General features: G+C 37.1%; 7 protein-coding genes and 2 long non-coding RNA genes across 11 annotated transcripts; 3 read left to right on the top strand and 6 right to left on the bottom strand.

Annotated features, from left to right (window-relative positions):
- Window positions 1–165: 165 nt before the first annotated feature.
- AT3G02905 lies at window positions 166–442 on the bottom strand. Its single transcript, NR_140953.1, has one exon. It is a non-coding gene; the product is annotated as an other RNA (long non-coding RNA).
- Window positions 443–453: 11 nt separating this feature from the next.
- Window positions 454–3,039, top strand: PAE2 (20S proteasome alpha subunit E2). Its single transcript, NM_112287.4, has 10 exons — window positions 454–653; window positions 757–807; window positions 940–1,021; window positions 1,214–1,294; window positions 1,587–1,700; window positions 1,795–1,896; window positions 2,208–2,266; window positions 2,363–2,465; window positions 2,560–2,625; window positions 2,719–3,039. Exons 2-10 carry the CDS (start codon window positions 794–796, stop codon window positions 2,809–2,811), a joined length of 714 nt encoding a protein of 237 aa, NP_188046.1. The 5' UTR covers window positions 454–653; window positions 757–793; the 3' UTR covers window positions 2,812–3,039.
- Window positions 3,040–3,334: 295 nt separating this feature from the next.
- ATPMEPCRC (pectinesterase family protein) lies at window positions 3,335–6,366 on the bottom strand (the record flags this gene model as incomplete). The annotated part of the gene is made up of 2 exons (NM_112288.2): window positions 4,105–6,366; window positions 3,335–4,017 (listed from the first exon to the last, which is right to left on the bottom strand). The coding sequence occupies exons 1-2, from the start codon at window positions 6,326–6,328 to the stop codon at window positions 3,335–3,337; spliced, it is 2,907 nt and encodes a 968-aa protein (NP_188047.1). The 5' UTR covers window positions 6,329–6,366.
- A 1,896-nt stretch (window positions 6,367–8,262) lies between these two features.
- On the bottom strand, window positions 8,263–11,688 carry PME3 (pectin methylesterase 3). Its single transcript, NM_112289.3, has 3 exons — window positions 10,929–11,688; window positions 10,006–10,495; window positions 8,263–9,335 (listed from the first exon to the last, which is right to left on the bottom strand). The coding sequence occupies exons 1-3, from the start codon at window positions 11,523–11,525 to the stop codon at window positions 8,644–8,646; spliced, it is 1,779 nt and encodes a 592-aa protein (NP_188048.1). The 5' UTR covers window positions 11,526–11,688; the 3' UTR covers window positions 8,263–8,643.
- Window positions 11,689–14,023: 2,335 nt separating this feature from the next.
- On the bottom strand, window positions 14,024–14,775 carry AT3G14320 (Zinc finger, C3HC4 type (RING finger) family protein; the record flags this gene model as incomplete). Its single annotated transcript, NM_112290.2, has 1 exon — window positions 14,024–14,775. The coding sequence occupies one exon, from the start codon at window positions 14,773–14,775 to the stop codon at window positions 14,161–14,163; it is 615 nt and encodes a 204-aa protein (NP_188049.1). The 3' UTR covers window positions 14,024–14,160.
- A 613-nt stretch (window positions 14,776–15,388) lies between these two features.
- AT3G14330 (Tetratricopeptide repeat (TPR)-like superfamily protein) lies at window positions 15,389–18,882 on the bottom strand. The gene is made up of 3 exons (NM_112291.2): window positions 18,770–18,882; window positions 18,188–18,277; window positions 15,389–18,048 (listed from the first exon to the last, which is right to left on the bottom strand). The coding sequence occupies exons 1-3, from the start codon at window positions 18,879–18,881 to the stop codon at window positions 16,118–16,120; spliced, it is 2,133 nt and encodes a 710-aa protein (NP_188050.1). The 5' UTR covers window position 18,882; the 3' UTR covers window positions 15,389–16,117.
- Window positions 18,883–19,186: 304 nt separating this feature from the next.
- Window positions 19,187–19,567, top strand: AT3G14340 (uncharacterized protein). Its single transcript, NM_112292.1, has one exon. It carries the CDS (start codon window positions 19,276–19,278, stop codon window positions 19,537–19,539), a length of 264 nt encoding a protein of 87 aa, NP_188051.1. The 5' UTR covers window positions 19,187–19,275; the 3' UTR covers window positions 19,540–19,567.
- SRF7 (STRUBBELIG-receptor family 7) lies at window positions 19,187–23,673 on the bottom strand. Of its 3 annotated transcripts, NM_202583.1 has the most exons (17): window positions 23,336–23,597; window positions 22,712–22,844; window positions 22,556–22,627; window positions 22,395–22,460; window positions 22,239–22,310; window positions 22,092–22,160; window positions 21,945–22,016; window positions 21,768–21,833; window positions 21,617–21,679; window positions 21,207–21,535; window positions 20,826–21,115; window positions 20,621–20,738; window positions 20,467–20,536; window positions 20,248–20,380; window positions 20,014–20,147; window positions 19,755–19,911; window positions 19,187–19,676 (listed from the first exon to the last, which is right to left on the bottom strand). In NM_202583.1, the coding sequence occupies exons 1-17, from the start codon at window positions 23,427–23,429 to the stop codon at window positions 19,545–19,547; spliced, it is 2,070 nt and encodes a 689-aa protein (NP_974312.1). In that variant the 5' UTR covers window positions 23,430–23,597; the 3' UTR covers window positions 19,187–19,544. The 3 variants fall into 3 exon arrangements, with proteins under 3 accessions (NP_974312.1, NP_188052.2, NP_974311.1); NM_112293.5 differs by having other exon boundaries at window positions 20,467–20,738; window positions 23,336–23,673; NM_202582.1 differs by lacking the exon at window positions 23,336–23,597 and having other exon boundaries at window positions 20,467–20,738; window positions 22,712–23,238.
- On the top strand, window positions 22,821–23,099 carry AT3G02915. Its single transcript, NR_140954.1, has one exon — window positions 22,821–23,026. It is a non-coding gene; the product is annotated as an other RNA (long non-coding RNA).
- Window positions 23,674–24,863: the final 1,190 nt, after the last annotated feature.

Consider the following 24,863-nt stretch of genomic DNA (forward strand, 5'->3'; position numbering starts at 1 on the left):
AAAATCGCTTTTAACAATTTTTAAAAAGACTTCCAAAATCCATTTTTTTCTGTCGGTTAAACCAAATTTAAATTATAATTTCGATAGAGAATGTTTAGATCGATCACCCGAGTCGATAGTATATAAATTGTAGTACATTGAATGAAAAACTATAATCAAATATTTTGTGGTCTCTGTTTCAGGAGGTTGGGAGGTTAAATACGTCACCAAAGTTTTTATTAATTTTCTAGATCGTCGTCCACTTATATCATCGCGGAGTGGTGGCCTAACTTATCAATATCGTACGATCTCCAAATTTAATATAAGCAAGTTTGATTATAAAATTTGATACAGAAATTATTTAACATTATCTTCATCATCACTTATTTTATAATTAACAAATACTAGAAACATACGTCTACGAGTTAAAGTAATGGGTTTAGGCTAAAAGATTTGGTCAAGAAGTATACAGTAGCCTAATTGAAGGTCCGTTTAATGGCGTATGCTTCTCATATTAGACTTAAGTTAAGGCCCGTTTGATAAGATATTTAGGCCCATTAACAGCCCAAGTGTTAATCAAAGTCTAACTTGTTACTCAAGAGTGCTTGTCTACGGGAGCTAAAAAGGAACTGGGAAGAGTTTGTTTCTTCGATTCGTAGATCAATTCTCAGCTGGTAAAGTTTTTTTGCATCCATACAAGTTCTTAGTTACTTGAATCGTTTCCTATTTTTTTCATTCGATCTGTAATGTTTTTAGGGTTTAATAACTTTTGTGCAGACATTGAGGTTTATCTCAGATCGAAATCGAGAAGAAGATGTTTCTCACTAGGTACAAAATTGAGCATTTCTTCCTTCGATTTCTTCAGAATCGTGTATCACCGTTTCTGGGAAAACTTCGAATCCAACGATTATGGTGCTTGTATTGATCAAGTTTTTTTTTTTTTTTTTTTTTGTTCTTAAGGACTGAGTATGACAGAGGAGTCAATACATTTTCTCCTGAAGGTCGTCTCTTTCAGGTTGAGTATGCCATTGAAGCTATCAAGGTAATTTATAGATTACTCTAGCTGCTAATAGCTTCTCTAGAATCTAGTAAAGTTGGGATGTTTCTTTGTTTGCTTAAACGAATTTGGTTACTTAATCCATTATTGTGTTAGTGTGCTTTGTTGGGGAGTAGACAATAGATTGGGCATGCCCTTTTTGTATCCATTGATGGGTTTGTTATGGTTTGATTGCAGCTTGGTTCTACTGCTATTGGTGTAAAGACGAAAGAGGGAGTTGTTCTTGCAGTCGAGAAGCGTATTACTTCGCCTTTACTGGTATAGTTTCTCTCCTTGTATCTTCTCCGTGTGACTCCACTGTTTTATTAACATTTGTTATGTTTAGCAGTTTCCATCTGGTTGATTTGTTAGTATCTAAGAAGTTTTCTTTGCTTTACTATTTCCGTGCCTTTATGATTTTGGTACACGCACATTATGCTACAAATTTAGTCTTGAATTGGCATGAGTGATAGAATCTGAAAGGTAATATTAGTATGAATTTGTAATACCTTTTTGAGTTTACCCTATGATGGTAACTACTTTCTCAGTCTCTTTTTTATCTTTTAAGTAGGAGCCGAGTAGTGTTGAGAAGATTATGGAAATTGATGACCATATAGGTTGTGCTATGAGTGGTCTGATTGCTGACGCGCGAACACTTGTTGAGCATGCACGAGTAGAGACCCAGGTGAGATCTCAGTTTCTGACTTTCTGTTTCTCATGGATTTGTTTTTACATCAAAAGTTCTTTCTGTTACCAACTGGTTTTATTATGTTGAGCAGAACCACAGGTTCTCGTATGGTGAGCCAATGACTGTAGAATCTACAACACAAGCTTTGTGTGATCTTGCTTTACGGTTTGGTGAAGGAGAGGAAGAGTCAATGGTAGTAATCGCTCTATTACCTTTATAGCATAGGAAGAGTCAATGGTAGTAATCGCTCTATTACCTTTATAGCATAGGCAATGTTTAGTGGATTTCTCTTCTTTCTGCTTGGAAATTATGATCAATTATCAGAGATAAACCCTTAGATTGGGGTTTTAAATTTTTGTTGTGAATTAATAGATATAACTCTTTAGGAACCACCACTATAACAATCCCTAATCTTCCATAATGTTTTAGCAAATATTCTTTGGTTCTTTACTGTCTCCTTTTTATATGAATGTACTTATGCTCGGTCTCACAAACTTTTTGCAGTCTCGTCCATTTGGAGTATCCCTTCTCATTGCTGGGCATGATGAAAATGGACCGAGCCTGTAAGTTGTTATTCATTTCGCTTATATCATTTTCCAACTGTGTAGATGATCTCAAATTGGTAAACAACAAATGTTAAACAACTCAATCCTGTATAGGTACTACACAGATCCATCGGGAACATTCTGGCAATGCAATGCAAAGGCAATTGGGTCTGGCTCAGAAGGAGCTGATAGTTCTCTCCAAGAGCAATTCAACAAGGTACTAATAACGTGATTGTTTCACTGTCCCAAGCGCATTACAGAATCTATTTCTTTTGAAGTTTCCTTGAACTCCAATTTCACAACTCTTACAGGATATAACTCTTCAAGAAGCTGAAACAATAGCTGTATCTATCCTAAAGCAAGTAATGGAAGAAAAGGTATTCAATTGATTACAAGTTTGTTTATTAAAAATCCCATTAAATCCCTCTCCGGTTTAGCCCTTTTTGATACTCTCTACTTTTCTGGTTTAGGTGACTCCAAACAATGTCGACATTGCCAAAGTCGCACCAGCTTATCACCTCTACACTCCTCAGGAGGTTGAAGCCGTCATCAGTCGTCTATGAAGAAATAAACCGCCATTCTCTTCCTGTTATCTTACCTTGTCTGTTCGGTAATTTATCAGGCTTCTGTCTGCTTCCGGTTCTCTAAACCAAAAATTAGTTTCGTTTAATCAGATAATGGATTTTATCGAGTTGAGTTTTATTGAGCTTTCTATCTACATTTTTTTGTCGTTTTCAACAAGAAGTTAAAACTAATAAATATCTGTCCAAAAGAAAAAATCAGAACTTGAAAGTTGAAATCTATTATGTACATATCATCATTGTACGTCGGAAAAAAAATCTCAATTATAAGATAATTATATATTTATTATCTATATAACCACCCTCACTGAATTTAACCCAAACCCCATTAAGAGAAGCGCTGATCGTGAAAACCTATCTTTAGCTAAATCTTTAAAAAAATAAAATATATTTCTTTGAGGTTACAAAAGAATATATTGTATTTTTTAAACATATCTTTAGCTAAATCTATAGAAAAAATAATAATAATTGAAAACTTAAGAAAACAAATAATAAGTGATTAAGTTTACAGAGGGGGCATTCCCATAACCGCCTTTGGAATCCAATTATCATCCCCTCGGAGAAAATACTTAACCGTAAACCTTGCAGCCTCATCATCAGACGAAATGGGCTTATACCCAGCCCATTTAACTCTCTTGGATAGATCCGACCCAGGACCTGAATTCTTGTACTCTCTATAGAATATAGTACGTGGAGGCGGGTCATAAGTCGAATTCCACGCAATCCACCCAGCGGGATTCACGAACGACCCAATCACCGATTGCATAATAACCGTCTTCGAAAACAATTTCCACGGACGGCCAAGATACGTCGTAGCAGTTACATTTCCGTTGGGAGAGATTGTGCATTGGTGGATCGATATTCCCGTGTTCTGATTGGCCTCTTGTGTACCTTCAGCGGTGATTGTGTTGAACTGATTCGGAAGCGGCTGACGCGGACGGATGCTGCAGCCTTGGAAGACGACTGTGCCAGCTCCGAAGATGAAATCAACTGTTCCGGTGACGTCACAGTTACGATAGTATTGTCGATTTGAGTGAGTATAAAGAGTATCTTGGTAGCCGTCGAATGAACATCGATAGTAGACTGACCGATCGGAATCTGATCGGAATGCTACCGCTTGATGCTTCTCTGGCCCGGCGGTGTTTATGATTCCCATGTCCTTCATCATAAATCCTTTGCCTTCAGTTGCTGCGCGTAACAAGTTAAAAAGTGTTTAAAATGACCATGTTACTTCAAAAAAGCAGAGAGTATAAATAAGAAAGATGAGAGAGGTACCAAACGTGGAGGTATTGAAAGTACGAACCCCGTCGACCATGTTAGTGCTACCGGAAATAATGGTCTTATCCCTGCCGTCGCCGTAGATAAACACATTCCATTTATCCTTTTTCATAAGGACATTCTCCACATACGTACCTGCTTTCACGTATATAACAAACATCGTTTTCCCCTTCTTCGGAACTCTCCAAACCGCTTCATTCACCGTCCTCACATCGCCGGAGCCATCCGCCGCCACCGTAACATGAGGCGTTAAGTTCTTCGCTTGAAGTAACCGCCTCACTCCTGGTCTAACCCAATTTGGAAACGAATTCGAGTTAAGTAGCCGTCTCCCCTGAACCGGGATCCTAGACTTGCTTGGTTTTTTGAGAACCTGCGCGACGATGGCTAAGCTGTTGCTTGTGAACTCTGTGGAATTAACCATGGCGGATTTAAGCTTCTGTGGGATTGGTGAGTTGTAGTTATCTTCATCAAGCGTGTCGCCACACGTCCCGATATCTGTTACGGCGGAGCTAAGCCACGTTATGAGATCGCCGATCGTTGACGAATTCAAATTCTTCTTCCCGCCACTAATTACTTCATCCAAGGAGGAAATAGTATCGTTAACTGAATCAACCGCGAGGTCGAACACATCTGCGCAAACACTAAGCGCCGATTTGAGTCCCTCATCATTAGTCTCTTCCGCGAGTTTCTTCGGTAAACCAACGATGGAATTGAGTTCGTCGAATGTAACTTGTAACGAAAGCCTGAATAAAACCTTCGGATCTGTCGTCGTTTTGGATAATGGAAGCTTCGAGATGCTTGAGATACAAGAAGCAGGGTAATTAGTTACATTACACACAGTTCTGAGGACTGAACTCGGTGTTGGATGAGGTGACTTTCGAAGCCGCGGGGACTGAACTCCGTGTCTTTCGTGTATTGGAAACTTCGCGATGATCGCTAAGCTGTTGCTTGTGAACTTTCTGGAATTGACCATGGCGGATTTAAGCTTTAGTGAGATTGGTGAATTCGCGTACTCTGTTTTGTTCTGGCTGAGTTCATCAAGTGCGTCGAGACACGTGTCGTGATCTGTTACGGCGGCGCTAAGCCAAGTTTGAATCTCGTCGATGGTCGACGACTTCAAAATCTTCTTCCCGTCACCAACTTCTTCCATGGTGGAAATAGTATCGTTGACTATATCAATCGCGTCGTTGAACACATCTCCACAAACACTAAGAGACGATTTGAGTCTCTCATCGTCCGTCTCTTCGGCGAGCTTCTTCGGTAAACCGGCGATCGAATTGAGTTCGTTGATGACAACTTGTAACGAAAGCCTGAATAAAGCCTCCGGATCCGTCGTGTTAGACGATGGAAGCTTTGAGATGCTTGAGACACAAGAAGCAGGGTAACGAGTTACGCTGCATACATTTCTGAGTGAAGCGGCGGGAGTCAACTTGGGGACTGAAATTGGTGTTGCATGTGGTGATGAGTTTAGAAGCCGTCTCCCGTGAATCGGGATCCCAAAATCGCTTATTGTAGAGAGAATCTTCGCAACGATCGCTAAGCTGTTACTTGTGAACTCGGTCGAGTTAACCATGCCAGATTTAAGCTTCAGTGGGATTGCTGAATTCGTGTGGCTGATTTCATCAAGCGCGTCGAGACACGTTCCGTGGTATGTCACAGCGGCGCTGAGCCAAGTAAGGAGATCGTCAATGGTCGCAGCATTCAAAATCTTCTTCCCGTCAACAACTTCCATGGCGGAAACAGTTTCGTTAACACGATCAATAGCGAGGTCTAACAGATGTTCGCAAACACTAAGCGCCGATTTGAGTCCCTCATCGTCCGTCTCTTCAGCGAGCTTCTTCGGTAACTCAACGATTGAGTTGAGTTCGTCAATGACAACTTGTAAAGAAAGCCTGAATATAACCTCCGGATCCGTCGTGTTGGACAATGGAAGCTTCGAGATGCTTGAGAAGCAAGAAACAGGGTAATTAGTTACGCTACACACAGTTTTGAGTGAAGCGGCGGGAGTCAACTCGGGGACTGAACTCGGTGTTGGATGTGGTGAATTGCCTTTCCGGCTGTGAATTGCGATGGTGACGGTGGAGCTGATGATAATCGCCACCAGAACTGCCACGGAAATGCCTATTTGATACAAACGCTTTCTCGTCTTTCTCTTCAACGCCAAATCTTGAGTTTCGTCAACTTTGCCATAGCCTTTGTTGATTGACTTGACAGTATCCATCAAAAACCCTAACTCGGTTTCTAGGGTTTATATTTGTGTGTGTGTGTCTTAGAACAAGAATGAAGAATTGGTTATTGATGTCAGTGTGTTGATAGTTTTATATAAGTAGTGGAATGTGAATATTTAAATTAACGTCTCGCGTTTATTCTCTGGTGCTTCTTAAGGAAGTGTGTGTAGATGATCGATTAAAATTAGGAGTGTTGACGATACATCATGTTCTGTCACTAGTTAATTCATGATCATCCTCTTACGTAATTTCTGTCACTAATTAATTTATATCAATCTTCATTAAGAAGTTTCCGTTTCTGTATTCATCAGATTGTAATTGAATATTGCATGATTAATGCAGAATATTCGACCTGGTTTAATAAAAACATGAATTTGGGTGCTACTTGTGATTAATAATACAATACTAGTTTCAAGTTTTAAGTCCAAATGTTTGTCTAATTTAAAGTAATATTTTCACTTCTAGGCACATATGTACTTACTAGAGAGTATAGAAAACATGCACGTCTTACTTGATAACACATGCAAATGGGCAAATCATTCCAGTGAAGCTAATAAGCAGTGTAGAAAAAGTCAATGCAGAGCACATTGGTTTGTATTGTCAACGTTGCACATTGGATTAGAAATTACACTTTTTAAAATAATAGTTTGAGCAATATACTGTTATAGAAAGAAAAAAAACTTACTGATTAATAGTGTGCTTAATTAATTGTTTAGAATTATTTGAATTTGAATGCGGGAAAATGTCCTCAAAAATATATTGATAAATTTTTATCTTATTGAATATTTTAACATGATTACGATTGAACATTTTATCATGATTTTTATTTGAAGATATTTTTATTCATAGTCTATTTTATGGGGTTTTTGTTATGGAAACTTTGGATGTATAGAATCACGAATTTCTTGATATAATTGATGAGATATTGTAGTGATCTAATTTGGGATAGATTTTAGTGATATGATATACTTACTGTGCATTAGTTTTGGGCTTTTAGGATAAGTTCCTTGCAGAATACTAAGGAAGTCTGGTTGTCAAAGTTCTAGAAATGTCGTTTATGGAAATATCATAGTTAGGAATATTTGGTTTGAAAGAGGTTAATTACTTATTTTGATCCATTTTCTCTCATTGGAAGATTGACTCTTTTTTTTTTGTGCAATGGAAGAATGACTTTATTTAGGGGAAAATACCAGGAAAAAAAAAGAATATCCAGGTAACAAAAAAATGCAAGATCAACCTCAATTTTTTTTTAAACTACAAAAAGAACTTAGGTCATATTTAATTTTATTTTTATTTTTTCATATGTAAATTTAATACCCGTTAAAATGGGTTAGCAAGAATGTTTATCAACTGAAGATTACGGTCTAAAAGAAGCCCATGAGACGAACCAACAAACGTGTCAAGAATGTCTCCCTCCGGTCAGATTGAACCATCTTGGGCTAAGTTAACCTGGCGCTAACATGCCCGATAGCCGATAGGCCAATGCTCATTATAGTGATTTTGACGTTAAACACGTTACAAGTACAAAGGAAAGTTCGAGTCTTCGAGATATTAATTTGAGTAATGTTAATACGTTATGAATCTTATGATATAGTCGAAGTCAACTTTGGCCAGCTAAATCTAACCAAGGTCAAAGACAAGTTTTTTTGTACGCTTTCGAATTGTGAATTCATCGTAAAATTGCGCAATTATCATTATTAGGCATTCATGTGGTTTATATATTTCCAAGTTTCTCTTTGCTTTACACCATAGTAACAAACTTAAAAAAGAAAAAAAGAAAAAAATCAACCGGTCGATGATTCAAGGTTTTTTATTTTTCTAAAAGCACTCCGAAACGGTTACCGGGAGCATCGTCGGAATTATCCTAAATTCCCTTTCTTTCAGCCTTCTTACCGTAACTGTCCTCATTGCTTATTCTCTTTCTAGATCGGATTACCTAACAAGTTTTGGACTACAATGCATGCATATCAAAATAGTTTGTCTTTTTTTTTTTTTTGATATATGGACATAAGTTTCGTTGACAACAAAAAGAGAGAGAAGTTACAAGAAAATACATGTTTTTGGTTTGTTTTTTATTATGACATCCATCATGCATCATCATCAAATAGGCAACATCCCTCCTTTCTCAAATCCATATTCTCAAGGCGCAAAAACCCGCATTATTTCATCTCGTTTCTAATACTACGATGATCTAGAGAAAGTACACAACCCAAACAAAACAAAGAGGACAACACGATTTGCTTCATACAATATTAATCAATAATTTTTGTAGCCAACAATACGTAGGAACACATTACACAACAATCTCTCAAAGACCGAGCGAGAAGGGGAAACCGGTCGACGATAACCAGCCTCCACCACCAATAAACTGACCAGCCGTATATTTTTGAGCTTCAGCAGCAGCCGTAATTACCTTAAAGCCCCTCCACTTCACTCTATTTGCAGTTCCAGCCCCTGCTCCTGTGTTCGAATACTCTCTGTAAGTCAGAGTGTTCAACGCAAAAGTCCCGGTCCACTCGGACCACCCTTCGGGTCGGATCACGTCGGAGATAGCCGACTGCATTATCACCGTTTGTGAATATTCCTTCCATGGCCGACCCAAGTACGTCGGAAAACTACCTTTCACCGACTGTAAATCCGACGTGGCACCGATCCTACATTTCTGGATAACGATCCCTGTGTTCTGGTTAGGATCCGTTCTTCCCTGAGCTGTGACCATGTTTTTCTGACCGGAATTAGGGCGGCGAGCGTGGATGTCACAGTCTTGGAGCACGACGGCGGCGTTTCCGAAGATGAAGTCAACGGTTCCGGCGATGAGACATTTGACGAAGAATTGACGGTTAGAGTGGACGTATAGAGTGTCTTGATAAGCTAACATGTCGCAATTGTAGAAGGCGGAGAAATCAGAACCCACACGGAGAGCCACCGCTTGGTGCTTCGACGGACCCGCCGTGTTTTGGAAAGTGATGTCACGAGCTAAGAATCTCTCGCCGACAGCAGCTGGGCCCCACAAAAAGAAACAACGGTTAATTAACGGCATCATTAGCTAAAAGACTAATTAAAACAAGACTTCTTTTGCAAGAATATCACCTTTACTTTTACGAAAATTTTAAAACTAAAATGTTAATATTTTGGTGTTATAAAGGGGAAAAAGAAATGCGAATTATACCGAAGTTGTAAATGAAATGATAAAAAACATATTTCTATTTTTTGTTCACATGTAATAAATTTAATTAATGGACAAAATTTTGATAGAAAAGTTAACAACAATGAAACAAACAAAATAAGAAAGAAAAAAGGTACTCCATCCCTAAAACGAACGGCTCTCTTCACGAGTGGATGAGCCATAAAACCAATCCACATAACGTGACTCGGAAAAGCATATGAATAAAGCCAAGAAAATAATGGATAGAGACACTCACATGACTCAGATCTTAACTAAGTTTTTTGTTCAATTTGGTAAATTCAAATTTACATTTAATTATATCTCGTTACTACTAGGCTACATGTGCGCGAATATATGTTGTAGTGGGGGTACTAAGACAAGAATCTACATGTGTATATTTAATGTGCATGAAAAGAGTAAAGATTTTTCCACCAAATAAAGGACCACAATCGTGCAAAATTGCTTTTATCTTTTGTCAAAAAGTTAAGTAATTAAAATGCTTACCAACGGTGGCGGAGTGGAAAGTGGTGCTACCGTCTACAACGTTTCGACTTCCGGTGATAATAGTTCTCGTCCGACCATCTCCCATAAACATTATATTCTTTTTCTTCTTAGCAACCTCCACATTCTCTCTGTAAACTCCGGCTTTTATATGTATCACATACCTCTTATTACTATTTTCAGGGGCCGCGGCAACCGCAGCAGCCACAGTTTTAAATGTACCGCTACCGTCAGCTGCCACGGTGGCGTCAGCTTTCACACCTGAACCCTGAAGAAGCCTCCTATCTCCAGCGGATAACCAAGTTGGCCATCCCTCCGAGTCTAGTTCTCCGGCTCCGGCGATATCTACAGCCACCGTAGTTTCCTGATTCTCCTCCTTGAGCTTACGGTTGTTTGAGGTTATTTTAGCTTTTTGCTCGAAGTTGGCTATGTCAGTATCAGTCATGTTCTTGATCATTGCTAGAGCGTTGCTGCACATGTGCTCTACGTGTATCTGCATTTAATCATTTCGTTATAAAGCTATATTTTCAAAAAATTGTGACACCAACAAGTTGATATATAATTACAAGTATATACTAATAACAAAATAGATAGCTACTATTCGTATGTATGGACCAGCACTAGCTAACAATATCTCAATGTAAGAATAAACAAGCTCTAAAAAATTGTCACTAAGATGTGATGTGATGTAAGAAAGTTTTTTTTTTCTTTTTTTGATAATTGTGATGTGATGTATGAAATATCTAGTTTTCTAGTAACTCTATATAAATTTTCCTACTATAAACATTATCAAAACAAGTGATTTAATTATGTTGAACATTCATCTATTCCATAAAATTTAATGAACGAACATAAACGTAAAAACAAATGCAATTTGTATACCTTTGCGATATTTAATTTTTGATTTTCAAAGGTTCTTTACGTACCTGCCCCTTCAACAAGGCTTTACGAACTTGCTTATCGGCGTCGTCATGAGAGAAGCCGTCGAGACAAGTCTCCTGGTTGGTAATGGCGGAGCTAATTAGTGTTTTGAGATCTCCGGCGTGTTCCCGGAGAGTTTTTTTGGTTGGATACAAATGGAGATCTTCCACCGTTTCATGGAGCTCGTCCAGCGTCTCATCAATAGTCTCCAAACAGTCATGAAGCGCCGTCTTCTCGCGCGGCGTCAGTCCTTTCCTCTTCTTGATCAGCTTCTTCACGGTGAAGTAATTGTGCTCCACGGCGGTTATTGTTAGGTTCACCGATGCCTCGATGACATCTTTTTGCGACGTTAGCTCGACGCCGCCGGCAGTTACCACGGCAGAGATACAGAGCTCAGGGTAACGCGTGGAGCTGCATGAGGATCTTAGCACGGCGTGAGACGACGGGGATAGAGTTCGTTTTTCGTTGGCTTTTGAAGCTCCGGCAGAGATTCCGGCGACGGCGGCTACGAAGAGCAAAGCTACGGCGGCGGATAGCAAAACAAGTTTCTTGTTTTTCTTGAAATTATCTTTAGAAAAAATTTCTTTCATTGATGGTGCCATTGTTCGACACTAGTGAGTGATGATGAATGTACTCGTGAAGAGTGGGTGTTTATATAATAATTATGTTGATGAAATTAAAATCAAACACGATACTATTTATTTAAAATGGCTTTTTCTGGTTTTACTTTTCTTGATTCTATTATTTGAGTGGAATTTTCAGAAAAACAAAAAACGTTCCACTGGGTTATATAAGCTGCCTCGCTCGTAAAGATAAGATCTTCGTTTTATGTTTTAATCAGAATATTATTCATATTATACGGAAATTGACAGGAGTCTATTGTCGTTTTTGTATTTTTGTAATTTTGTATATGTAATTACCTAAATATTCGTTGCTTTGCCAGTGATGAACTCACCAGTCTCGTCCACGTTTATCCTCATACACATTAGGAAACTAGGATTATATTATCATTAACCGACAATAATATAACCTTTTTCTTTACTAAAAAGCATATTCTTCTTTTCTGATTTTAGTATTCGTTTCGTCATTCAACCAATTTGAAAATCTCGAGTGTTACTAAAACTATTCTTTGGATTCAATTGATGTGTAAGTGTAACTGGACCGTCGTTATCAGAAACACTTGTTATTTTCAGTTTTGATTTGATAACATTTGTATCTTTAAAGAGTTCAATAATAGAATTAGTACTATCTTACTTAGAAGTATAAATCTTTTTACACACAGTACTTAGATCTTTCTTTTAAAACATTAGGTACAGAGTTGATTACATACAAGTATAGAATGCTGATTTATGTATCTTAACAACAATAGTTGAGAAAACTGCCATTATACTAAAACTATGGAGGTAAAGGACTATTTCTACCTATAAATTGTTAATGATGGGTCTTGAAACGTCTAATCATACATAAAAGGAATTAATTAACGTTGCTATAAATGTTATGGCAGAACATTATAGTATACAGGTATAATTAAAGCAAAGCAAAAGTGTCACATAGCGATTATGTAAACAATCAGATATTAGGGGCACCGAAATTATTGATGAAATTATAAATATAAAGTATTTAGGCCGATGGCTGCAAGCCTGTCACGGGTCCATCTACCATTTTTTTTTTGGAATAAAGCTATTATTCCATCAATTTGATGAAAATAAAATTTAAATACAAAGTATTGTTGCTATAACGCAGACTCTAGCTCTCTTTTAAAAGATATGAATGATATAAACTAAACTGTTTTAATCTGTTTGAGTATCTGATTGTTTATTAAACTTGGAAAAAAATTATTCTCTCTTATGATGACATCTCTAAAAATTATTTTTCTGATTTCAATAAACATGTTTATATCTGATCTCTGGTAGGTTTAGTAAGATTATAAACATAGTCTCAGTGGATGTCATATCAAACATTTTTTCCCCCATTTCATCAGATCATATTCTCTCCAACATAGTTTAGTTAAATGTCATCTATAAAGAAATGTTTATTTCAGTGTCGGTAGTTTAATTGACCAAATCTAGAAAATGAAATAAAAGAGATTGTATCCTAAATCCAAGTATCGGATACAAGTACATTATTGAATTATAGCCATATAGGATAAAATGCTACAAATAGTTATGAATGAAGTTTGTTCCCTCGTTTAGAAAAGCATACAGTAAACTCGTAATCATCACATGCTTTCTTTCATTTTTTTTTTCTTCTTTTTTTGGCGATCTTTTCTGTGTTTTTTTTTCTAATATATCAAAAGTTGATGTTACAATCATGTGAATAATTTGATTCCTTCTTTATCATTAATCTTTCATTATCTAGAGTAGCTAATTTAAGGCGGGGAACTTATTTTACGGAAAAAGTGATAAATTGTGTAACGGGTATATTAAACATAACAACTTGCATAATCTCTTTTTGTTGACAGCAACAACTTGCGTAATCCTTTCTATCAACAAGTTGCAAATACAGGGCATCCAATGCAGTAATCGAGAGACTGATGTCCAAAAAAAAGAGAGAGGCAATTTTAAAAATAAATAATAAATATAAAAACTACCATAAGTTTATAAATAACAAAAATATCATATTTGGTATGAACATTTACTTTTAGGTTAATTACAGACTACTTAAAATTTCAAGACATTTTTTGCAATAATTAAATAACCCCTTTGATGTATGTTGTATCAAATTGTTTAGAATTTAAAATATTAGTAGTGAACAAAATTTATATTCTCACAACTAATTTTTTGAAGATACCTATTTCCACACTACTTTTATGAAAAATTGTCTGTTGTAATAAAACCTCTGCCAATTATTCTTTAAAAAGGTCACTTTGTTTGGTTGATAGATTTGTTTGTCTTCACGCTTTGAACGTGCTGCTGCACATACACAGTTTATCTATTTAAATTGTGTCAGTAGAGAGCGTTGGGAAATGTAATTGTTTCTAAAAAAAAGTTACTACTACAAGATTTATACATTTATTAAAAGAAAAACATTCATCGCGACATTCACAGTATCAGTCGTTCCTAGTATCTTTCTTGCAAGTTGAGATATACTATGGTACCATAGTATATTAGTGTATATCATAAGTTTTGTACCAAAAAAATAATTTATTTATCACTTTTTAGTGATGTCACGGTAGCTTAATACATGGACAGTATATTATCATATAATGGGCCCATAATGCCTAGCATGGGCCTGATTTTATATCTCTTTCGCCGGAATGTCTATCACCACCGCCGTTAATTCTGGTTGACCTTCGTTTGCTTCGCCGCAGCCACCATCTTCAATAATCGCCGTGTCTGTGTTCGTCGGAGGATCTGTCGAAAACTCATGATGTTCGGATGTTTGGTCGTGGTTTTGGTTAAAACTCTTGTCGCGGCCGCCAAGTTCTGGTCTCGTTCTTGACTGCTTCAAACAAACTCTCTTTCTACATATAGGACAAGTGGAGTTTGATTGCAGCCAGGAGTCTATACATTCAACGTGAAACCAGTGATCACAGCTCGGCAAAACCCTAGCTTTGTCTCCATCGGCTAGCTCCGAGAGACAAACGACGCATTCGAGGACGTATTTGAAGTCTTTGGTATTGAAGTCTACGATAGGGATCGATCGTAGAACGTAAGGCTTTATACCGACACGTTCCTTGATGGTGATGCTGACATGACCATCGTTGTTGTTGTCATGATCATGATCATCATCATGAGTATTATAACATTTAATGATGCAACTCACTACCACGGCCGAAATCCCAAAGAAAAAGAAAGCGAAGACAATATTTATTCCGAGATGTATTAGAATGACAGCATCGGATTCTTTCATCTTCTATAAACTTTTTTGAAGAAGATCAAACTCTCAGTAAGAAACCAAAAACACAGTTGGTAGAGAAAGCTGTTAGCTAATTCCAAACCTAATTAATTTGTTTAGGTATTTATAATAACGTAACAAAAATCCATCTCGATAAAAATTGGGAATAAGAATTTCCATATTTTTTTTATAGATTCTTTTATATGTAACTGAGATATAGTTAACAATGACAAGATTTAGAGATTACAATCTGCTTCCTAGTAATAAGGCACGACATTGTGAAGGCGTTTTCCTCTCTTTTTTTTTTCCTTTTTTTTTGTGGCGTATAATAATTTCATAATAAAAAAATAAAATAAAAAAATCATAATTTGATCAGATGATAGTAAATTCAGATTTCTGAACACGTGTTGATTTGTCAGTGATTAAAGATTGTAAAGCTGACGAACTTTTCTCGATCCACAGCTTCTGTTTTGCTTTGATTATTTTGTTTCTTCATCATTATTTTAATCTTTAGTTTGATGTATTGACAAAATTAATCACTTACGGTGTAGTACACTGAAATTTTGGTTTTGATAAATGTTTGTATATGATGATCCACACCAAGGCTAGAATAGAAGACTAATTATTTACGGTATAATTAAACCGGATATTTAGGATTTCTGCACTTCTAATTTTCGGCAGAAATATCTGCAATAGAAAGATATTCAAGATCATAGAAAGATCTATTTTTCATATATATGTAATAAGGCATGCATAAGATAGATATGCAATAGAAAGATTGTCGATAAAATCCTTAACTTCTTAGAATCTTACTCCGCGAATCTAAATGTCTACTATAAGTCTATAACCACTGTTAAATCTGGTTGAACTTCGTCTGCTTCAGTGGAACTAACGTTCTCGATAACTTCTGAATATATACTCGAGTCGTAACTATGAGTCAAGCTCGAGTCATCTACAAATTTTGGTCTCGTTCCTTCAAAACTTCAACTTCGATTCTGCAGATTGGACAAGTACTGGAATTCGATTGAAGCCACGTGTTGATACAATAAGCGTGAAACTAATGATTACAACTAGGCAAACCCCTATTGTTGTCTCCGTCGACGAGTTCTGAGAGACAAACGACGCATATGACGCCGTCTTTGATATCTTTAGGGATGAAGTTTACGACGGATATTGATAGGAAAACGTTCTTTCTATTAATGTGTCCTCATTTAATGCATCGCTTCGGCTATGAGATTTCTACTCTCCAACAACGATGCAGCAAGTACAAGTACTCTCGCAGCCTTCTTACTGAATAATACCTCTTTTTAGATTCTTCTGCTACTCACTTGTTGCAAATCGAGTAATACCTCAACAGTCACCAGTAGTCTTTACATGAGCAGATTCCGTCGACGAAATGGTGGAATCGTTTTGTGTCTCTGAGGACTATGACTCTCCTAGTTACTTGTGACACAATCTTCATCCATGAATGACAGTCTGCACATACTCTGAGATTCTTGGTAATCCTAATTGGAACCCCTTCACCTGTGTGGATTAGGGAGTAGGTTGTCGCGAGTCTCTCGCTGTGTCCACAAACCCAATTTGCTTTGGTTTCTTCATCAACATCATGAAGCACCACACTCGTATTAGGCGAATAACCGGATTTTTCAATTGCTTCTTGTAGTTCTGTCCATACTTTCTTATACTCATCAGAATTACGAAACTCATAACCACCTCCTGCAACAAAGATTTGAATCTTGTCTTTAACCTGTACCCAACTGCAACCAGCTTCCTTTTTGACCCCTCTTTGTTTCATCATCTCTCGAATCTTATCCACATTGTCCCACATCTTTGCATCAGCATATATGTTAGAAACCATAACGTAGTTCCCTGGATTATGAGGTTCAAGAACAAACAACTCTTTTGCTGCAATCTCTCCCACTGAAACATTCCCATGAAGCCTGCAAGAGTTGAGCAGTGATCCCCAAATGGACGCACTTGGCTTAAATGGCATTGTTTCTATCACCTTCACTGCTTCTTTGATCTTACCAGCTCGCCCCAAGATGTCAACCAAACAAGCATAATGCTCCAAAGCCGGTGAAACTCTGAACTCCGTTTTCATGCGTTCAAACAAACTTAGACCATATTCCGTAAGCCCTGTATCGCTACACCCAGATAACAAAGCAACAAAGGTAATCCCATCTGGTGCAACGCCTGACTCTATCATCCATTCAAACAGATTTATCACTTCTTCAATATTTCCGTTGATTGCATAACAGTTTAGCATTATGTTCCATGAAGCCAAATCCTTAGTTAACATCACATCAAAGACTCTCCGAGAATACTCAACCTCTCCACATTTCCCATACATATCCATCAATGAATTAAGCAATGGAACATCAGGTTTCTCTTTCGATTTCAGAATCTGTGCATGAATCTCTTTCCCGGTGAGAAGAGCAGCGACACGTGAACAAGCGGGTAATATTGTCGTCAACGTCGCCCAACTAAACCCGATCATCTCTTCCTGCATCTTCCTGAACAGATTAAACATCTCATGAACCCGAACTTTCTTACTGAGTACCGAAATTAAAGAATTCCAAGTAACAACATTTCTCTCAGACATTCCATCGAACACCTTACGTGCATCATCAAATAAGCCACTTTCCATATAAAGCTTCAAGAGCACATTATACACTACTTGGTCAACCTTCTCCTTTCGTTTCACAATCTGGGCATGGATTCCTCTACCAACCCGAAGATCTTTCAAATCCACGCACGCTTTCAACGCCACGGATATCGAAAAATTCCCAGGCTCAATGAAGCTACACAACATATCCACATAGACGATCAAAGCGTCTCTTGGTGACCCGTTTCTAGAATACCCAATCGCCATAGCTGCCCAGACTTTCTCAGTAAGTAGACTCGAATCAGTTACATCGTCAAAGATTTTCCGAGCAAGATCCAATCGGCGACAAACCGAGAATAGGGTAATGAGCTTGCTTAGCAATTTGGGGTTGTGACGGAGACTAGGATTGTTGAGAATCAAAGAACATATTTTTATACCATGGTGGAGTGATTTAGCGGAGATACAAGCATGAAGAAGGTCTGTGTAAGCTTCGGGAGTGGAGAGATTGGACGGCGAGGATGATGAATTCTCTATCAATGTCACGGCTTCGTCGAGTTTGGTTGATTTAGAGAGACCTAAAGGCTTTGTGAAGACAAATTGTCTCCATGGGATTTGTAAAAATTTAGCATGGTTGATACTCTGAGACCCCAGTGGAGTAAGATAAGCTTGTGGAGTGATAACATCTGCAAGTTTTTTGAATCATGAAACCAAATCAACCATTGAAATGCACAAGCTTTGAGAAATTAAACATCTTTGTAACATCATCCAGAGTAGAATTTAAACCAATTATCCAAAAAGTTCTGAATCAGAATGTAAACGTACCTAAAGAAGGCATTGGAAATTCATTCAGCTCAGGAGTGAGAGAAGGCGAAAATTCGAAACTCGTCTCTTCGAAAAGTACAGTATCTGTGACTGTGATTGTAGAGATGAGACAGAGAAGAAGAGGGAGATGGATAAGCCACACTTAATGGGCCTTTAATATTTGGGCTTTTAAGTCCCGGTAGATGTATATATTATATTTTATTTTTCTTTTATTCGAGACCACAAAATTAGAAATACTAAGCGCAGCAATAAGATTCGAAGAAACAAAGATTACTATTACACAATGCATATTGAAGAGATTAAGCAGGATAAAAAAAAACCAAGACCCGTCATCACCGGTCGGAGGATGGTGCATCTTCGCCGTTAGATCCTCTTTGAGAGCCTTCAACTTTTTTCTCAACCTCTTTTCTTTTCTGTTCTTTGTCTTCGCTGCCTTTACTAATCCTCTCCCTGATCTCTTCCTCCTACGCATTAGAATAATTTAATTTCATGATTACTATGACAAACAAACAAAAATGAGATTATGAAACCTCAACTAATTGGTTACATTGTCAAGTGCTTTAGCGTTGGGAAGTTTCGAACCATGAACACCAGCTCGGTTCGAGGCTTTTCCAACCATCGTCCTCACGCCGTCGTAACGACCATCAAACTTTCCGACGGTTCCCACAGATCTCCACAACTTCCCGATCATCATTCTAATTATTTCTACCCTCATTCAAGAAATCGTGTATATTATATGGTTTTGATTCAAACGTGAGGTGTGCATAGTATAGTCGATTTATCTACCACGTGTCATAAAAAGTGTCCACGTGACAAATCCACGTGTCACTAGCGTGTTTCCGGTCGGGTTTCTAATATTACGTGGATTTACGCTCTTACGGTTCCGTCGTCGCCTTGATTGCCGGTGAAAGTCCAAAGATTGTTGAAATTTAGAACGACCGTTGCTGTTTAAGCTTTAGCAATTCAGCAGCAGATTTACACAAATTGTAATCGATCATATTCCACTTTATTAACATAAAATTTATTCAAACAAGGAAAAAATTACAAATGGAATAATACCGTTTTTGGATCGGAACTCACAAAAGGGAATGGTTTTGTTCATGTTGTCGGAATCTAAAAAAAAAGCTACAAATTGGGAACAAATTACAAAGAAACATGGGAGTGTACAATGCGTGAAGGGTTGTTGTTGTTATTCTCTCATCATCAGTTTTATGAAACCGAAAGAAAAAAAGGATTTTGTTTTGTTTTGTCTGTCCTCGGTTGTCACTTGTTGTCGTCCCATCCAGATTCCGAGCAGACAAGAGAAAAAGGGCAAATTTTTATGTTTTTTTTTGTTGGTTCTCATCAGGTAAAGAATTTACATGTAATCATTGACGCCGGAGCTACCGGAGCCGACTCCAACAGTTCTCTTGCTCATGTTAGCTCTCTGCACCAATACAACCAATGCTTGCACCACTTCAGACATGGGTGGTCTAAACTCTGGCTCCGGCTGTAACAGATTAAAAGAACAATATACATTCAGATTTCATTTGTTCAGATCATCACATTATAATATATAGATGATTACCTGGACGCAAAGGGCGATAACATCTGCAAATCGGGAGAGGGATTTAACCGGGTATAGCCCTTTGAGAGCTGGATCAACCATTTTGCCCAAAGCATCAATGTCGTGAAGCTGAGGTGTTGCCCATCTTACCAATGATTGTTCCGATCTTGACCTTGTGCTGTCACACACAACAATCACCAGGACTTACTTCAATTCTGAACACATTTGCATCACTCTTAAGTTTTTTTAGGAAGGCGAGGGATATGGATTGTAAAAGTACCTGTCGAATGGTTTTCTTCCGGTTAAAAGCTCGAGCATCACTACTCCAAAACTGTAAACATCGCTCTTCAAAGAGTATTGGCCTGACATTGAAGTTTCTGGTGCGCTGTATCCTTCATCGTTTTGGTTTAGTAGCTGCACAATGTCATGAATACTTAGGAACAAGTTCCATGGAGGAACAAAAGAGAGAGAGAGATACTAGAATTCTGAGAAGTTTAGTCTATACTATATATACCTCGTTTGCAGTGGGAAGGAAGCTAGCGAGACCTGAGTCTGAGAGGTGTGGATTCAGCTCTGAGTCAAGTAAAATATTTGCTGATTTAATGTTCTTGTGGACTATAGATGGTGAGCAAACTTCATGCAAGTACCTGCAACAACAACAATACTTTCCATGAGACTCTGCTGCATGCTATTATATTGAGCAATAATGTGATTGAGATGTTTAAAGACTTACTCCAATGCACGTGCAGTGCCAAGAGCGATCTTGACACGGGGATTCCATATCAACGGTTTGCTTTCCTCTTCTGCAAGATGTAAAAAGTCATGCAATGAGCCGTTTCTATGGAACTCATAGACCACCAAGTGTTGCCCGTGTTCAGAACAGTAACCATCAAGCTTTGTGACATTTTCGTGATCCAAATGCGCTATTTTCGATACAATTTCGGTAAAATCATCAGCAGTATCCGTGGGAAGCGCAGATGAGTCGATTTTCTTCACAGCAAGTACCTAGTAGATCAAAGAAAATATCTCAGTAGCAGAATATTATGACATTGTGCTCTTACAAGTAGAGGAGGATTATATAAAATTAAATACCTTTCCATCTTCAAACTGAGCTCTGTATACTCTTCCAAATGTTCCTTCACCGAGAAGATTATCTACGCTGAAACTGTTGGTAGCTACTTGAAGATCTGAAACCGTATATGTGTTCACATTTGAAGGAACAACAACAGCAGCTTTCTTTGCAACAATAGGTTTTCTCATTGTTGAATCATCGTCATCAAACGACTTATGTCGCTCAGATGGTGGAGGACGTAGATTCATCGACAATGACGTATCCAGTTTCTTTGTCTCAACCAATGGTGGATTCTGTACAGACTTATTCTCTGCAACCAGATGATTACATAGTTAGAAAACCATAAGATTATTTGATGTATAATACTTTTTGACAATAAAAAAAGTTTAATGAGTTATTACCTTGATGAAAGTCATTGGACGCTAGTATAATGGGTTGGTTAATGTTATTATCAGTCTTTTCAATGTCCGTGGATGATGACCGCTTTGATCTTTTTCTCTTGATCAAGAAGAAAGCTATGACTGCTGTTACAACTATCAAAGAAATGACTATTCCTGCTACTCCACCAGCTCCAAGCCCTGATTTGCTGGAGTCTTTGCTATTGCTGGAATCACCATTGGAACGGTTTCCACGGTTCCCGGATTTCGGAGTAGGTGATGATTTACTGATCGGTGGTGTACCAGGAGGTGGTGGAGGTGCAGGCCCGGAATTTAATAAATTGCCATCTTTTCTGTTTTCAAGATCATTCAGGAAAAAATTAGTGAGATTAGAGAAAAGATCGAAGAATCGAAGAAAGGAATGCAACACTTACTGCAAGTTAATGCCTTTCAAAGAATCAGGGATCCAGCCTGTGAACCGATTGTTTGCAATATTCCTGAGGAGGAAGCATTCAGCAAGAACAACATTCAAGTGGTGTCTACAGGAGATAAATTCCTAAAAATGGATAAGCTTAAGTTACCCACAGATTTTCGAGAGGAAGGGTGGCTAGAATATCAATGGTGCCTGAGAACTGATTGTTCTGAAGATAACTGTGAAGTTGAAAAAGCACAATGTTAGTAACTAAGTATTAACTTTAACTGGTTCACTTACAGGGAGTTTTTATTTATCAATACATAGAGACCTACTTATAGGAGTCTTACATTGATTTTGCACTCGTAAGAGAGCTACAAGTGTTTGGGAGAGACCCTATAAAAGCATTGGAAGAGAGGTCCCTGAAAACACACAAAATCTTGTCAAAACATTTGTTTATTAACTTATTCCTTTGACTCAGGAAAAAAGGATCTTACAATATAGAGAGAGAGGTGAGTTTTGTGAAGTCAATAGCTAGCTGCTTCAACTGGTTGTGAGCAAGGTTGCTGGACAAAAACAATGGAGCATTAAATAACCATTCTTTCTCCAAGATATGTTTGAGAATAAACAACTGAAGAACTTACAGGTACTTAAGAGGAGCCATCATAGAAATGGAATATTGAGCAGATCCAGTGAACTGGTTATTAGCAAGATTCCTAGACAAATACAGAAATTGATCAACTTGCAAAACAAACATAGAAATTTGTAGAACATATAACAGAGAGAATCATCAAACATACAATCGCTCCAAGTTTGGAGGAAGCTGATAAGGCAAATCGCCTCCAAGGTTATTGTTGCTCATATCACTGCAGGTTTCACCAAAAACAATCCATGAGTATAAGCCACACCACTAAATACACAAAAGTAGAAACTTTGGAGAATCATGGAAGATAAATCTTACAACTCAGTAACAGAAGTCAATTTATCAAGCATGAATCCAAGTGATCCAGAAAGTCCAAGACTTGGTAACTTTCTGCAAGTAGATACATGTATTAAGCATGGATACAAGAAAAGAAGAAAACAAAGTGATATTGAATTATGATTAAAAAGTGATTACATTTGTGTAACTCGAGAGCCAGAGCAAGTTATGCCTTTCCAGTTTTGGCCACAAGGATCACCTCCTGATGCTGTCCATTGTGAGAGCTGTCCTGGAGAATTCATGGAGCTGAACATGATGTTTAACGCCGAAGCTGCACATATTAAGAACCAGAGACCATAAGTGAACTATTCCAAACCATCATAATCATCTTGATTTTTTGTCGGTTACATGAAGCAGATCCAAGATTTGAGATCATTTGGGTTTTATGAACTAGGTGTTAATGAAATGCTTGAGAATTAACAACAACAAAGAAAAAACCCAGAAAAGAGAACAAACACACAAGAAAGGAACAAAAAGAAAAACAAAACATAAAGTGTGTGAAAAAGGAGAAAGGTTTGAGATTTGGGGTTAAAAAGAAAACTCATTTGGTCGAAACAAAACCTGTTTTGAAGAAAAGAACATTATGACAGAAAGGGTTATTATTTTAGCTTGGGATGATTATGAAGAAATCAAAAGTTGTAGATGAAAACATAAACCCAGAATCATCAATAAGACTACACAAAATGATGGATTAAACACCTGAAAAGATCGAGACTTTTTAAAAGATTCTTCAAAGAGGAAAAAATGAAAAGTGAAACTCACTATCTGATGAATCCGTAGCTCCATGGATGAAACTTGGCTCAAACCCAACAATGCAGAGTATAAGCAGAGCCAAAACCACCCGATTCTCAGTCATCTTCTTCCTCCTTAACCTTGTCTCACTTTCTCTATCTCTCTCGAAAACCAGATGAGACAGAAGAAAACCCAAATGGCAAAAACCCAAACTTTTCTTCAGAGATTTTTATTATTAATTTAATAAACTTTGAGGATAAATTTTGATAAGCTAGATTTTATACAGTTTCAGCCATAAGACGAATTTATCGAGTAAAAAGCTGGCAAGCACGATTTGCTATAAGTAAGAATCCAAGAGCCATACAAATAGGCTTCGGCGCTTTGCTTTGCTTTGCTTTGGATTATTTTATTTATTTCTTCCATATACTTTTTTATCTACATTTGTTTATTAATTAGTACTAATAATTACCATTTAATATTAGTTAATGACATAATGCTACACTTAAAATGCTAATTTTTCTTTTTAATTTTGTCCATAAAACAATTAATCTTGGTTGGTGTATCATGGTTATGGTCTGACGCATTGTCTTTTTTTGGTTTTTATGCATTTCTCTTATTCCCACAAATTAAAAGAAAACAAAAAATACAAATAAATACAAATTTAATAATAACTAGCTGTAGTTTTCATAAGGCCTACGCGCTTTTAAAGGTTTGTATATTCTTCTTTCTTTTCTGTATTTTAATTTCCTTTTTATGTACGAAATATTCATATACTGAATTAATTCATTTGTATAGTAAGAAAAACAGAAACGAAGCTTTCATACAGTATAGATTACTTTGAAGATTGGTTTAGGATTGGGTCTTTCCATCATTGCTTTGAAGAATTAATTACTTTCCCTTCACATCTAAGTGGAATGAAAAAAGGAAATAGAGTGAAAAAGGTTAAATTGTTTTTTACTATATTAAAAGTTAGTTTGTTTGTGCAGAAAAAGGTAGTTTGTTTTGCTTATAAAGAAGAGACATGTGGGTGAAATAAGAGTAAAACACTCATTAATGTCGCAATTATGAGTATATAAGATAATTAATTAACAAAAACCTTATTAAAGAAACTCACGAGATTCTTGTAGCAAATATGTATGACCTTTTCTAATTTCTATTAGAGAGGGACGGATATATAAATTTAAGTAATTTGATAGTTTGTAATGTATGAGAAAAGATAACTTAGCAACGACCAAGAAAAAATATTTACGATATTAGTTAAGTGATGCATCTTAATCTTCAGCATTTCGTTAACTTCCAAATTATTGTCAAACAAAAAGTTACATCATCGATAATCAATCATTTAGTTTAGATTGTCCCAGTTTTATGTGAGCGATTAGTTTGGTTAAAACGTGTTAATCGGTCATTGTACGTGGTTTGCCTCTCATCTCCTTAGTAATGTCTTCGTTGAAAATTTCTTCGTGTATGTTCGCTTTCTTATCAATTTAATTAATTAACTTGTTCTTGATATTTGACCCGCGAAAAAATACGTGTTTGGATATTAGTTTTCTAAGGCACC

The sequence above is a fragment of the Arabidopsis thaliana genome, chromosome 3 (genome assembly GCF_000001735.4).
Source record: "Arabidopsis thaliana chromosome 3, partial sequence".
NCBI classification, from domain to species: domain Eukaryota; kingdom Viridiplantae; phylum Streptophyta; class Magnoliopsida; order Brassicales; family Brassicaceae; genus Arabidopsis; species Arabidopsis thaliana.